The sequence below is a fragment of the Pan troglodytes genome, chromosome 9, assembly GCF_028858775.2.
Source record: "Pan troglodytes isolate AG18354 chromosome 9, NHGRI_mPanTro3-v2.0_pri, whole genome shotgun sequence".
NCBI classification, from domain to species: domain Eukaryota; kingdom Metazoa; phylum Chordata; class Mammalia; order Primates; family Hominidae; genus Pan; species Pan troglodytes.
The window spans coordinates 31,393,031-31,406,251 of NC_072407.2; the positions used below are offsets into that span (position 1 = coordinate 31,393,031).

A 13,221-nucleotide genomic window follows, 5' to 3' on the forward strand; every position below is an offset into this window, starting at 1 on the left:
CCCATTGATTCATTTTAAGAGTCTACCTAGAACATACCCAATTAGCTGTGGTGAAAAACAAATCCTTATGTTCCATAACTTACCATTTTAGTGAAGGAAGCTACTTAATACAACCACCTTAAATTAAACTTTCATTTCAACTAAGAATTGAATGGCCAACACCGTGGATATTCCCTGTTTATGGGTTAGATACAGTTTAAAGTTTAACTTTACAGCATATATTTTTATTTTCACATTCATTGCTCATTAACTACCAGAATATCTAATCTAAAATCAAATGGTAACCTATAATTTATAATTTCCAGGGATGTCTCTTTGGTGCCGTTAAAAATGGCTTTATGTTAGCAAACTGATGGGACAAGCAGCTCAATCATTTTCACGCTGTATTTTCTAACTTGTGTGCATTTCCTACTATTTGCAGTTATTTCAAAGTATAATACAAAACCTAAGAGACAAATTGTATACAAATATGTGATGTCGCTAAAACACAATTTTATACCAGCACACATAAGGGTGATAACTATTAACATTTTTTATTCAGAGTGCTTCTGGGGAGATTATTTGTTATTTAAAATTAGACTTCTGAATTCTACCTTTAAAAAGAAAACCAGCATTACTTCTAGGATATAGCCTAGGGATCTGCATTTTAGCAATCTCCCCCTAGTGAGTCTGTTGCAAAGTGTGGTCAAAGTACCACACTTAGAGAAACTATGCCCCAGAGTCCCATTGCATTTGGTATTTAGGACATGAAGTGAGGCAATGCAAATTTGTATTCATTATTCTAGTAGAAGCTAATGAAGTTCCTTGTTTTGAAGAATACTTTTTCATTTTTCCCGAGAAGTTCCCTTGACAAAATTGAGGAATTACAATCGATTTGTTCTGATTATCATTACCACACGAAACAGAAACCTCTTTGTGGCTGTTTCTTGACAGTCAAGGCACAAGACACTAAAACTTCTGTACACACATAACTGGTTCCAAAGGGGTGCTGATCACCAGCAGTGCACAAGCTCATGGAAGTACACCCAGCAGTGAATACCCAGTAGCTTTCTCTCAGCCTCTAAGACAAGAGAAGAGGTAAACAGAACCACCTCCTTCTCCCTCACCAAAGGACGTTTTGATAACATCGACTAGCTATCTCTGTTTTTATCTCAGATGAAAGGATAAATCTCCTCTTTCCATACAATTCTAGTTCTTTACACCTTTAACAGCCAGAGTAGTCTCTTGGTGAGTCAAGAAACCAAGAAGTTACTTACAAAGACTGCAAAGCACTCAGCCCTCGAATGGCTTCACTGGGTACTGTTTTCAACTGATTATTCTGGAGCGTTCTGAAAGAAAATTTTTGGTTAGTGAGTAACAAGTGATAGTTACCATTTTTTCTTAGAAAAATTCAGAGCCTTTTTTTTTTTTTCCAAAAAATATTTCCAATGGGAAAATTGGGGGGAGGTGGAGGTGGAAAGCATCTAAGACAAGAGAATTGCAAAACTTCAAGAAGCACTTGTTGTAAAGCCAGAAAGGAAATCTATACTGCTATCCCAAGCCATGCCCTAATACAGACTTGCTGGGTAATCCATGTTTCCAAGGGTGGTTTTGTTTCTGGTAATTAAGGCACACTAGTTAATGTTCATCACCCTGGGTGCTATTAGTTAATGTTAATTAGGAGCTATAACAAGTTAACTGGGAGGTATAATAAGCAAATCCGTTGGAATTCCTAATGCCTTTTCAAATTGGAATAAAGCAGAGCCCGGAAACATGGACATCAGGTAAAGCCAATTTTTTCAAGCGGATGGCAGATCCCAAGCTCTTAAGGAACAGCAGGCATGTCCTCAATGCATGTGGGGCCAGAAGAGAAATAGAGCTTTGATCATCTACTAGTTAGGGCCTGCCAAATAGATGCATAGATCCATACTGAAAATGAAATCCTTTTGATTTTTTTGCCTGAAGCCATTCCTGTCACATTAATAAAATGACTGCCTGACATGAGTCATAACCACAGAATAGAAGAGATAAAGGTCCCACCTAGCTCACTGAACCAGAGAGGTCTAATGACCTTCTGAAGGTCATCCAGCATGGTAGTGGCAGAAGTGGGGGCAGTCAGTTCACCTGTTTCCTAATCTGCCATACTCCAGGCTCCTGACCACTGCCAAGAATTTATTTCCTCACCATTCGCTGGCTATACAAATTGTAGGCATCTGAATTCCCTTGAGCTCTAAAATTATTTTAACATTTGGAGCACTTGTAAGCCTTTTTCCCTTTTAGAGTCAGGTAATTCAAAGTTCTTATAGCTATAAAATAAGTAGAAACTAAACCCTACCAGTAAAACTGAAGTAAGGGTTTGCTCCAATGCATTAGGCACCCAAAAAACCTAACATTCAACTGTAATATACTGGAGATCAGAATACGTATTATTTAGAGTTTTAACTTTTGTTATCTAGATGCAGGGTTGCCTAAATCAAACTCTAGCCTCCCATACTACTCACTGGCCACTCCTTAAATCTTTTAATCCTGAACTAAAAGAAACTGTGCTTAACCTAGTTCCAAGCATGTTGACTACGCAGAAAGAAAATACACAGCCAGCTGTGAAACTCTAAAATTGCATTACTTACAGAACTTTGAGTTCTTTCAACCCAGACAAGGCCTTTGGGTGGATAAAAGAAAGGTCGTTGCCTGCCAATTGTCTAGAGAAAAAAAAAAAAAAAAAAAAGTAGCAAGAAAAAAATAGTAATTCAGACTTAAAATTCAGAACTTACAAAAACCTAATCTGTGATTAAAACTCTATGTTAAACATTTCTCAAGTCTATCTGACATTAAACGTGGACTTAAACCCTTGCTAAAATGATCCTGTGAATCTTCCAATGAGATAAATGTCTCTAGAATTTTTTTTTAAGTCCCAATACAATAATTTAAGCAGGCACATTTTTATTCTGGTGAGGTCAAGCAAGCCAAAACACATTAAACCAAATTAAGTTTGCTATTCATGGTCACTCTGCAGCTTGCAGTGTTTTCTAAGGGCCTCATAAATACAAGACTACTGGTCAGCAGGCAAGAGTGTTTATACAGATTAGAGCAAACCAGTCTGTCAAGGAAGAATGCTTTTGGGAGGAAAGTCAGCCTGTTATCTCTGCATAACCAAGGGCAGCATATCCAGTGCAAAAGAGCGGCAAAAAGTGTGAGTCATTGAAAGCATAACTTTCCAAACAATGGCCTATATATTTTTTTCTGAAGTAAACAGGTTTTCCTAAAGAAATTTTGACATGACAAATTCAAGTGGAGATAAAAGTAGAATAAGGAAAGGATAAGAATTGTTTGGATCCTTTTGTAAGAAATCTGAGCACCCAATTCATACTGAGCCCTACTTTTCCTCCTATTTCCCTGGGCATAGAGAAATAGAAGAAAAACTTGAACAGAGGATATTAGGGAGAAGAATCAGGATGCAGGGCAGTGATTCACATAAGTTAACTTGTAGACAGGTGAAGTGAAGGAAGGTTTTCAAATGTGTACTCAAAAATAATGATTGTGTGTTCATATGATCAAACACAGGACTCTCCTGGGTCCTGGTTCTGTCAGGGATACTCTCCTAAACAGCTAGATTCTGTAACTATGTATATATATATTTTAATGCTCTCTTCTACACATGTCTCAGGACCACATAGTCACCAAGTCCTCCTTTAAAATTCCTCTGTTAAAACTTATAATTAAATTTTTTAATTTAAAAAATATATAAAACTTAATATTTATAATCCCTCCTTTAAAAGGTATGTATTTCCACTATTCTTCCTATTCCCTCCCTAAAAACTCTGCATCCCTAAGCCTTATTCATCAATTCATTCATTCATTTAAAAATGAGTACCTACTAAGTGCCAGACACACAACATCTTTAGGTTCCCCCACTTCTAATCTGTTCTACTTGTATATCCTGATTTTAGGGATACAAGAAAGACACTTTACCAGCCTTAAAATGTGAAGTCACTGTGGCCTGAAGCTCTACTTTTAGATGCATTATTTTCTCTTGAAGTGGTGTTCCAGTTACTAATAAAATACAAATTGCCCTGGGAAGTGTAATCCTTACCTAGCATTAACACAGAGGCGATTGCACTGAAGATGGGGGGGCGGGAAGGGGACAGAAAAGCAAACAGCCAAAAGACCCAGAAACCAAAGGGGTAAGTATGAAGAATTATTTCTTCAATGGCAAGAATAACAATGCTGGATTCTCAGGTAATACCACCAAGTTTAGCACAGTTCATGCTCCTAAACTAAATTCTTCCTAAAAAGTCCTCCCACCATGCACTTTGTTTCTTACAAGGCATCCAAGTACCTAAATTCTACACTGCATTGCCTTTCAAGGTTTCCCCATAACCCAGGCTCACAACAGCTTGCTTTGTGCTGTCAGCCTTGTAGCCTTCACCTCCCAGGGCTCACCAGAAGTAAAACAAGAGACCGAAGAAGATGGTTTTAAGGCCTCTTCAGTTGCTTCCATTTTAAAATATTTATCTTTAGCAAATCCTCTTGGTTCTAGACTAGCCAGCTTTATCACTACATTTTTTACTTACTTATTTATTTTATTTATTTATTTTTTGAGACGGAGTCTCACTCTGTTGCCCAGGCTGGAGTGCAGTGGTGCAATCTCAGCTCACTGCAATCTCTGCCTCCTGGATTCAAGCAATTCTCCTACCTCAGCCTCCAGAGTAGCTGGGATTACAAACGCCCACCACCACACCCAGCTAATTTTTGTATTTTTAGTAGAGACGGGGTTTCACCATGTTGGCCAGGCTGGTTTCGAATTCCTGACCTCAAATGATCCGCCTGCCTTGGCCTCCCAAAGCACTACATCTTTTAAATGTTTCACCTAGCAACCTCATTTGTACCCCCTTAAACACCCAACTGCAATGCTGCTCCTCTTGAAAGCTTCAGTTCTTATAAATGTGCCCTATGCTTGAACACTCAGAGCTCATAAACTTGGTCACAAGCTACCGTCTACTGGTTGTTTCTTGTATATTAGTCTTGCGGGCCAAGTACAAATGCCTTCAAGAACAGGGTGTGCATCTCAAACTTCTGTTACCACCCACCAACATGCCAATTCATTAAACAGAAACTGCTTTCTCAGAAGCTCCTCCTTGAAAATGCTCACCATTCCGGTGCCATAGCATCCCAAAGTCTACCTTAGTGCAAGCTTGGTACAAGCAATCTCAAAGGGACCCCGGTCTCACTCATTAAATTCAACTGATAATGCTCACAGCTGTAATGCAAAGTGCTTAAAAGGTCACATTTTAAAAGATCAAATTGCACCATAAAAGCCATAAGAGGCAGTAGCCATCTTTCCCTAGGGCCTCAGATAGCCCTGTGACTGCTCTTCCAAGTGTTAAAAAGCTAGAGTCCTCCAAAAAAGAAACACTATAAACAGAGTAAGGCTGTTACAGGATTCTTATTATTCTTTTGTCTCTAATATTAGTTGTGAATGTCCTTGTATCTATGGGCTTTCCTTGAGTTCAGCCTATTGTGCTGGGCTCATAAAAAAAAGTATTTTATAAAGTAACAAAGTGGCAAAATGCAGAACACCTGATTATCTTAACTTGTCAACAGAAAAGAGTGTTTGACCACATTAGCCAAAATATTTGCTTCCTTTTCCCAAATCTCTGCCCGTTTTATAAACCATGAGAAAACTAAAGTCACCTAACTTCAAAAAGCATTCTCTTTCTCCTCTATTTATCTTTAATATAAACGACAAAATGAGCTCTGCATGAGGCTTATCCTGAAATACAAGCCAACGATCTGGAGAAATAAACACTACTAGTATGTGGTGGACAGTGATAATGCCGTCCAAGAGGACACCCTACTTTGATTACTTAGTTTGTTAGTAGAGTAAACATATCCTGTGGAGCCTTCAGGAATGTATCTACCTAAGTTTACGGAGCTGCTGTGTTAATGAGTAACAAGCACAGCAGCTTGGTAAAAGCTCTGCAGCTCCAGTAATTGCACCCTCCAGAAGCTCTTCACATGTTGCTTATTTTATGAGCTAGTATTTCTTATAGTAAACCTTGGGGATGCTTCATGTCTAAAAGCTCAGATTCAGAAAAGAGCAAAGTAAATAAATAGCAAGGTTAGGAAAAAAATCCCAAATTCTTTGGAAGAAAAAAACTATAAGCCTACAGTAGTTGCAGACACTGTGATAGTGATAGCTGGTACACAAACATTCTTTCATTTTAATCATCTCAAGACAACTGCCCTGCTTTTCTGAGTCCCTGAGTGGTTAGGTGACTTGGCATAAGTCACACTGCTTGTACATGAAGGAGCCAGCATTCAAGTCCTCTTGCCCTGCTGGCTGAAATACTTATCCACTTCTACCTGTATTGTGATGCCTCTGGTAGTCATCAAAAGATTAGGAAATAATTCACAGAAAAGGTGGGGCAGAGTGGACTTGAGCAAGTTAACAGCCTTGTCTGAGTATCAATAGATGTCACCTAGCAGAATAAAGCTAGTAAGGAGAGACTATGCATTAGGAGCCCAGAACTGCAATTACGGAGAAGTTCCTAACAGACCTACAGTGCCATCCTTCCCATAGCCAAAGATGACCAGCAAGAGGGGCTGAGAATGGGATTCCCTGAGTGCCCAAAGGTAGGGCATGCCCTAAACTCAGTGAGACTTAGTTAAGGATACATACCATTCTCTGTTGTTTGTTTTTTATTATTATTTTTTTAATTTTTTTAGGCAACTCCCGAGGAAAAAGAGGTGGCTGATCCTGAGCAGGAATTTGGCCCTCTATTAGCAAAGACCAGCCACTTCCCATTCCATGCCTGGGTTTGCACTTCTGTGCTATAGCCAACAGTTTCCTTAGCTTCTCACTACTTCAGGACCTATTGGCTGCCCTCAGAAAACCTTTTTCATTGACTAAATCATGTTATTTATATTTTTCTTTTTGTCCCACAAACAATATTCTTTTACTATTTTCCAGTGGCTGTGAAATACTAAAGGAAAAAAATAATTAGGGTGAAAAAATAAGAGTGAAAGTGGTATGGTTTTCTATTTGTGAAGGTGGAGAGTCCCAGGCATCAGTTCTTTCCCCTCCGTGTTCTGTTTCCAAAGACCACGAGAGTGTCTCTCTGCAAGGTTTCAACCCATCCACTCTTTGACTCTTCCTGTTATCACCTGATTTTTTTTTCCTCCTGGACTACTGCCATGAACTTCCACAGGATTCCTGTCTCAAACCACTTAATCTGAAAAAGCACAATTCTAAGCATTTTCCCAAAGGCTCTCTTTTCCCCTGCTGCAACTAAGCACCGTTATTACAGCCAAACACACCATGCATTGCCACCTCTGACTCTTTGCTTACACCATCTCCTTCACTTGAAATACCCACAACTCTGCCCTCTACAAACTGAAGCCTTGTTCAAGTTGTCCAAGTAGGGTACGCTACCACCGGTATGAACTCATGATATCACCTTCCTTTGATTCCACGGGTACCTTAGACAAAGCTATCCCATTGGGTGCATCTTATTCTGCCTTTAGTTCCTTTGTACTGCTCTGATCTTCTTCAATGATCTTATATGTCCCTCATGAGCAGGGACTAGGTCATCTTTATTCTATATTCCCTTGTATGACCCCTTACAAAGACAAGACACTTGGTATTTGCTATAATGTCTCCGCTAAGCCCCATCGTAAGACTCTGGATTTGCAAAGCTAATATTACTATTAAAAGGGTGAGAAAGCTTCCTGATTATTTTCCCTTTTCTGCAACTTTTCTCATTTCATTTCTACTCCCTCACTCTCCTTCACTCTCCTAACAGGAAAGAACTACGTGGCTAAAGTGTCAAATGCCAGGGCAAACATTTTCTTTCTCGACATATGCTGGACGCATATTTTCTTAAGGAAAGGTGGGGAGGAACTCTAAACATGGGAACATCAGTCCACTGGTCCACAGTAGTATCTCAACACACGCTGTGTTGTGCACATGATCACACAGAATTAAAACAAGTCTAGCAGGATTTCAAAGGGGACACCATTTACCTCAAGGCAACTCCCACTTACTCTGTTTGCAACAACAGCCCCAGAAGCAAAGAGAGCAAAGACAGAGAATGGAGAGAAAGAGAAAGGGCAGAGGAGAAGCAAAAAGTAATCCTCTAGATTTCCACTTTCCCACTGGATTTGGAACCATTCCAGGAAGTGGCATACAAGTGGCTCAGTGTGCAATGTCTCTATGAATCTCTTTTGTGTGCATTTATTATTCATAAAGACCATGGATTGACATTAGGGGCTCCTTCCAGGGAAAGCTTTTTGGAAAGCAAGAATTTTCAATAATATCCTTGACTCTTAATGCATATATGACCTGAAATTTCCTATCTGCTCTCCCTTCCAGCAGGGGGAAAAAGCAGGAACTGCGCTGTCTTAAATATGGGGCACTGGTCAAGGGTGTGTGTGAAGGACTAGGCCACATTTCAGATGGTAATCTGGGCCAAAGTTAACTCCTTCATGAAATGCACTGAGCAACACTAGAGTTTCTTCACTTGGGAAGCAGCTTAAAAAACAAGAGAGGCTCACGCCTGTAATCCCAGCACTTTGGGAGGCCGAGGCGGGCGGATCACGAGGTCAGGAGATCGAGACCATCCCGGCTAACACGGTGAAACCCCGTCTCTACTAAAAATACAAAAAATTAGCCGGGCGTAGTGGCGGGCGCCTGTAGTCCCAGCTACTCGGGAGGCTGAGGCAGGAGAATGGCGTGAACCCGGGAGGCGGAGCTTGCAGTGAGCCGAGATCCCGCCACTGCACTCCAGCCTGGGCGACAGAGCGAGACTCCGTCTCAAAAAAAAAAAAAAAAAAAAAAACCAAGAGAGGCAAGTGTGAAATAGAGAATTTACCAATTCGTGTTATTTCTCTGAGAAATGATGGGACTTAGGTTTCTTGTGGTGTATTACAGAAATTTCATTGTAGCCTTTTGGCTGGAATTCTAGCCAAGAATTAGTGGAGTAAGAAATACCATATATACACTGATTAGACATATGGACTGAGCAGCAGGGAGGGCACATGAGGATTCAGTGGCTTTCAGCAGCTGTTGTGAGGAGACGTCGGGCAGAAAAAGCAGAGGGAGACTACAGCAACTGTGCACACAAATAATAGAGTGCTTTCTTACTAATGGCAATTTCCCTTTCCCCTTATGGAGAGGTTGAAGACTAGATAATAAAGCCAGAAGACAGTGACCACAGCCTCCCATTCACTCATGTTCCTACCTTCCCTTTGCAGAGGTGGTTACCAGATGGCCTGGCATTGTGCTCCCGTCAAGTCCTGCCTGAAAAGTACTTCGAGCACCACCATTCCCCCTTCTGACCAACATTTATCTACCCCTCAGCAATGTTTTCTCCTCTTCCTCTTTCTCTCTCTCTCTCTCTCTCTCTCTCTCTCTCTTTCTTTTTTTTTTTTGAGACGGAGTTTCGTTCTTGTTGCCCAGAGCTGGAGTGCAATGGCAGGATCTTGGCTCACTGCAACTGCCGCCTCCCAGGTTCAAGCGATTTCTCCTCCTGCCTCAACCTCCCAAGTAGCTGGGATTACAGGCATGCACCATCACACTCGGCTAATTCTGTATTTTCAGTAGAGACTGGGGTTTCACCAAGTTGGTCAGGCTGGTCTCAAACTCCTGACCTCAGGTGATCCACCCCCCTCAGCCTGCCAAAGTCCTGGGATTACAGGTGTGAGTCTGAGTCACCAGGCCTGGCCCTCCTTGTTTCTTTCTATACCTACTTTTGAAGCCACACATAGGAAGTATCACAGGTGGTACCCAAACACAGCCAGGCTGCTTCTCCTGGGATGCCATTCTATTCCCTCAAATGGATGGATCACCACAGTGCCGCATATGTGTAAAGCACACTAGGCGCAACCACCAGCCCATGATACTGCCTCCAGAGAAAGCATTTCTAGTTCAAAACTGAACTAAGGCATTTAACAGGATGTGAGTGACATTCTTTTATTAAATGTAATTTGAAATCAGCAAGCTCCAAAATTTTGGCAACTACATTTTTTTTTTTTTCTTTTTAAGATGGAGTGGAGTCTCGCGCTGTCTCCCAGGCTGGAGTGCAGTGGCGTGATCTCTGCTCACTGCAACCTCAGCCTCCTGGGTTCAAGCAATTCTCCTGCCTCAGCCTTTGGAGTAGCTGAGATTACAGGCACCCACCACCATGCCCAGCTAATTTTTGTACTTTTAGTAGAGACAGGTTTCACCACGTTGGCCAGGCTGCTCTCAAACTCCTGACCTCAGGTGATCCACCTGCCTCGGCCTCCCAAAGTGCTGGGATTACAGGCATGAGCCACCGCACCCGGCTGGCAACTGTTTTAAAAAGCAAAATACATACTTCTTAAAGTCCTGAGCCATATATTTATTAATATGTCAAGGGCTGACTATGTGTTCAGAACTATGTTGGCTCCTGTGAGAAATAAAAACTGAAAGAGGTACACTGGTTCCCATGTAGGGGCATTTGGTATCAATATATGTAATAAAAAACTATCATTTGTGTAGTACTTCTCATTTTCGTCATCCTATTATTATACACGTTGAGCATCCCTAATCTGAAAATGTGAAATCTGAAATGCTCCAAAATTTGAAGCTTTTTGAGTGTTGACATGCATGACACTCAAAGGAAATGTTCATTGGGTATTTTGAATTTCAGATATTCAGATTTAGGATGCTCAAGCGATGTAAATATTCTAAAATCTGAAAAAATCTGAAATACAAAACACTTCTGGTCCCAAGTATTTCAAATAAGAGGTACTCAACCTACTGGCCCTCAAAACCACCCTGTGTCATGGGTCAAGCAAGCTTATCGCCCCCTACTCCTCCTGTTTTTTTTGTTTTTCTTTTTTCACAGATAAGGAATGTGAGCCTGTTTCCTACTGCCTTCTCCAAAGACCTACAGCATCTAAATAATGTAAATCCCAGCAATAAAACAATGTAAATAAACTTATGTAAATCCTAGAAACAAAAAAGTGTTGTTTTGTGTTATTTTCTTTTCCTTTTTTTTTTTTTTTGAGAAGGAGTCTCACTCTGTCGCCCAGGCTGGAGTGCAGTGGTGCAATCTCGGCTGACTGCAACCTCTACCTCCCAGGTTCAAGCGATTCCCTTGCCTCAGCCTCTTGAGTAGCTGGGATTACAGGCGCCCGCCACTATGCCTAGCTAATTTTTGTATTTTTAGTAGAGACGGAGTTTCACCATGTTGGCCAGGCTGGTCTCCTGACCTCAAATGATCCACCCACCTTGGCCTCCCAAAGTGCTGGGATTACAGGTGTGAGCCACCGCGCCTGGCCTGTTTTGTGTTATTTTCTACCGTTGACTTCAAGAGGACCGGAGGATATGGTTACTTTCTTAGTGAATAAAGAGGGCTAACAACTAATAGCATCCTTTATAGTTCTGCTTCGACACTGTTGCTATCAGTATAAACCTCATCTAAGAAAGCACATCAGAACAGTCCTATATCAACTAATGATGTACTACCCCATTTCTTCACATACTAGGGAAGACTTTTGCATCTTCATATAACTCTTATGAAAGTATATGTAAAAATTTTATATGTTTTAAGAATATACATGAATTAAGAAACCCTTATTATGGAAATTCTCATAGAATAGCTTTCATTTGCCAAGAAGGGAGAAGTTATTTCACATATATTTCATATTCCATTTAAATGCACAACAATGAAAGCAGTAATGCTTAACAAAAAATAAGTACATTTCTGCTAAAACTTGGTTTATAGGCCATCTAGAATCTTCTACCTACTAAAGAGCTTTATATTCAATTCACGGAAACTTTAAGTTCCACCTGCACCGAATTGGCCTTTGCGTCTCCCACTTCTTATAGGAACCCATGGAATACTTTATTTTAGAGGTAAATCAGTAAAAACCCAGGCAACAGTTATACTTCCTGAGCAAAGTTATCCTGACAACCTAGTCATTTACCCTCTGGCAATAAACACATGCAATATCCACCCATGTGAGGAAATAATATGTTACAGCTTTAAAAAAAAAAATACAGCTAACGTCAACCAAGAAATATTTATTGAGTTTTTACTACAGGCCAAGTACCCTAAGCATGGCAAAGGAGGTATTGAGTTTTCCCAGGACATTTCTCGTTTCATTTCTTTTAAATAAGGACAGTTCATTAATCACAAACTTCAATGGAATTCCGTTTTTACATAGACTGATAAGGTTTCTTACATCAATCAATTCAAAATGAGAAGAAATCCTTTGTCTTAACCCCTCCCTCAATTTCAAGTTCAAGAATGTGGTAACTGTCACCAAGGTCATATAGAAGTGTGACAACAGGCCCTGCCCTTCCTTAGAGAAAAGTCAATAGAGTTGAGGGGATAAGTACACACTGACACACTTGAAGCACGAAATAACAAGGCATGCAATACGCTGCTAAGTGGTGAGAAGTAGAGAGAGTGCAAGAGGGGCTTGGAAAAGGAAGATCAGAGAAGGCTTCATATGGCAGAAAGGGCTCAAAATGGCTCTATAAAAATGGGTAAAATGTGAATATAGAGAGGTACTCCGGCAGACCCTGTTGGTTGCCTACCTAACACCCATTCACGCCTTCCTGGCAGAGCCTATATTTGTTCAAATATCCTCCCGTCCACATGACTCAGCTCCATGAGTAAATACCAACTGGCCTTAACCCTTCCTGCTGGTCCCATTCCAGTAATTGGTTTAGGGATAGACCTGTGACCCCAGGTCTGGTTAATGAAGTGAGAGGAAGTCTACTAGGGATTTCTGAGAAAGACAGCTCTACTCCTAAATGAGAACGCATTAGAAGGATGACCCTTTTCTCCTTCTAGGTGCTTTCCTGTCTGAATATTCTATGTGGAGTGATAACAGGATGGTACAGACCCTCCTGGGGAAGAGCACACTAGAAAGTAGGAGATACCCTGGGTTCTTGACGACGTGGCTGAGCAACTCCATAAATCAGCCCTGGAATAGTTCTACCACCTTGTCATGTAAGATAATACACTTCCTTACTGTTTAAGTTACTTTTAATTGAGTTTTGTCACTTGCTGCCAAAAGCACCTTAACTGCCTAAATGATAACTACTCTTCTTTTCTTACCTAGTAATAGAATGCTGATTTTAGTCCAGGCAACGATATACCCAGCTCAAAGGTCCTGTTTCCCAGTATCCCCTGCCGTTTGGCCATGTGACTAAGTTCTAGCCAGTGAGATGTGAATAGAAGCATTGTGTGGTATGCTCAAGATGCC

At 40.8% G+C, this 13,221-nt stretch overlaps 1 protein-coding gene across 2 annotated transcripts in view; it reads right to left on the bottom strand.

Annotated features, from left to right (window-relative positions):
* Positions 1 to 13,221, bottom strand: part of LGR4 (leucine rich repeat containing G protein-coupled receptor 4) — a 106,583-nt gene that overhangs the window by 23,746 nt on the left and 69,616 nt on the right. The window contains exons 3-4 of one of the 2 annotated variants that reach the window (XM_016920595.4): positions 2,607 to 2,678; positions 1,257 to 1,328 (exon numbers count right to left, since the gene is read on the bottom strand). In XM_016920595.4, coding sequence (XP_016776084.4) covers positions 1,257 to 1,328; positions 2,607 to 2,678 — 144 coding nt within the window. The remainder of the gene's footprint in view (positions 1 to 1,256; positions 1,329 to 2,606; positions 2,679 to 13,221) is intronic. The other variant, XM_016920596.4, reaches the window with a different exon arrangement.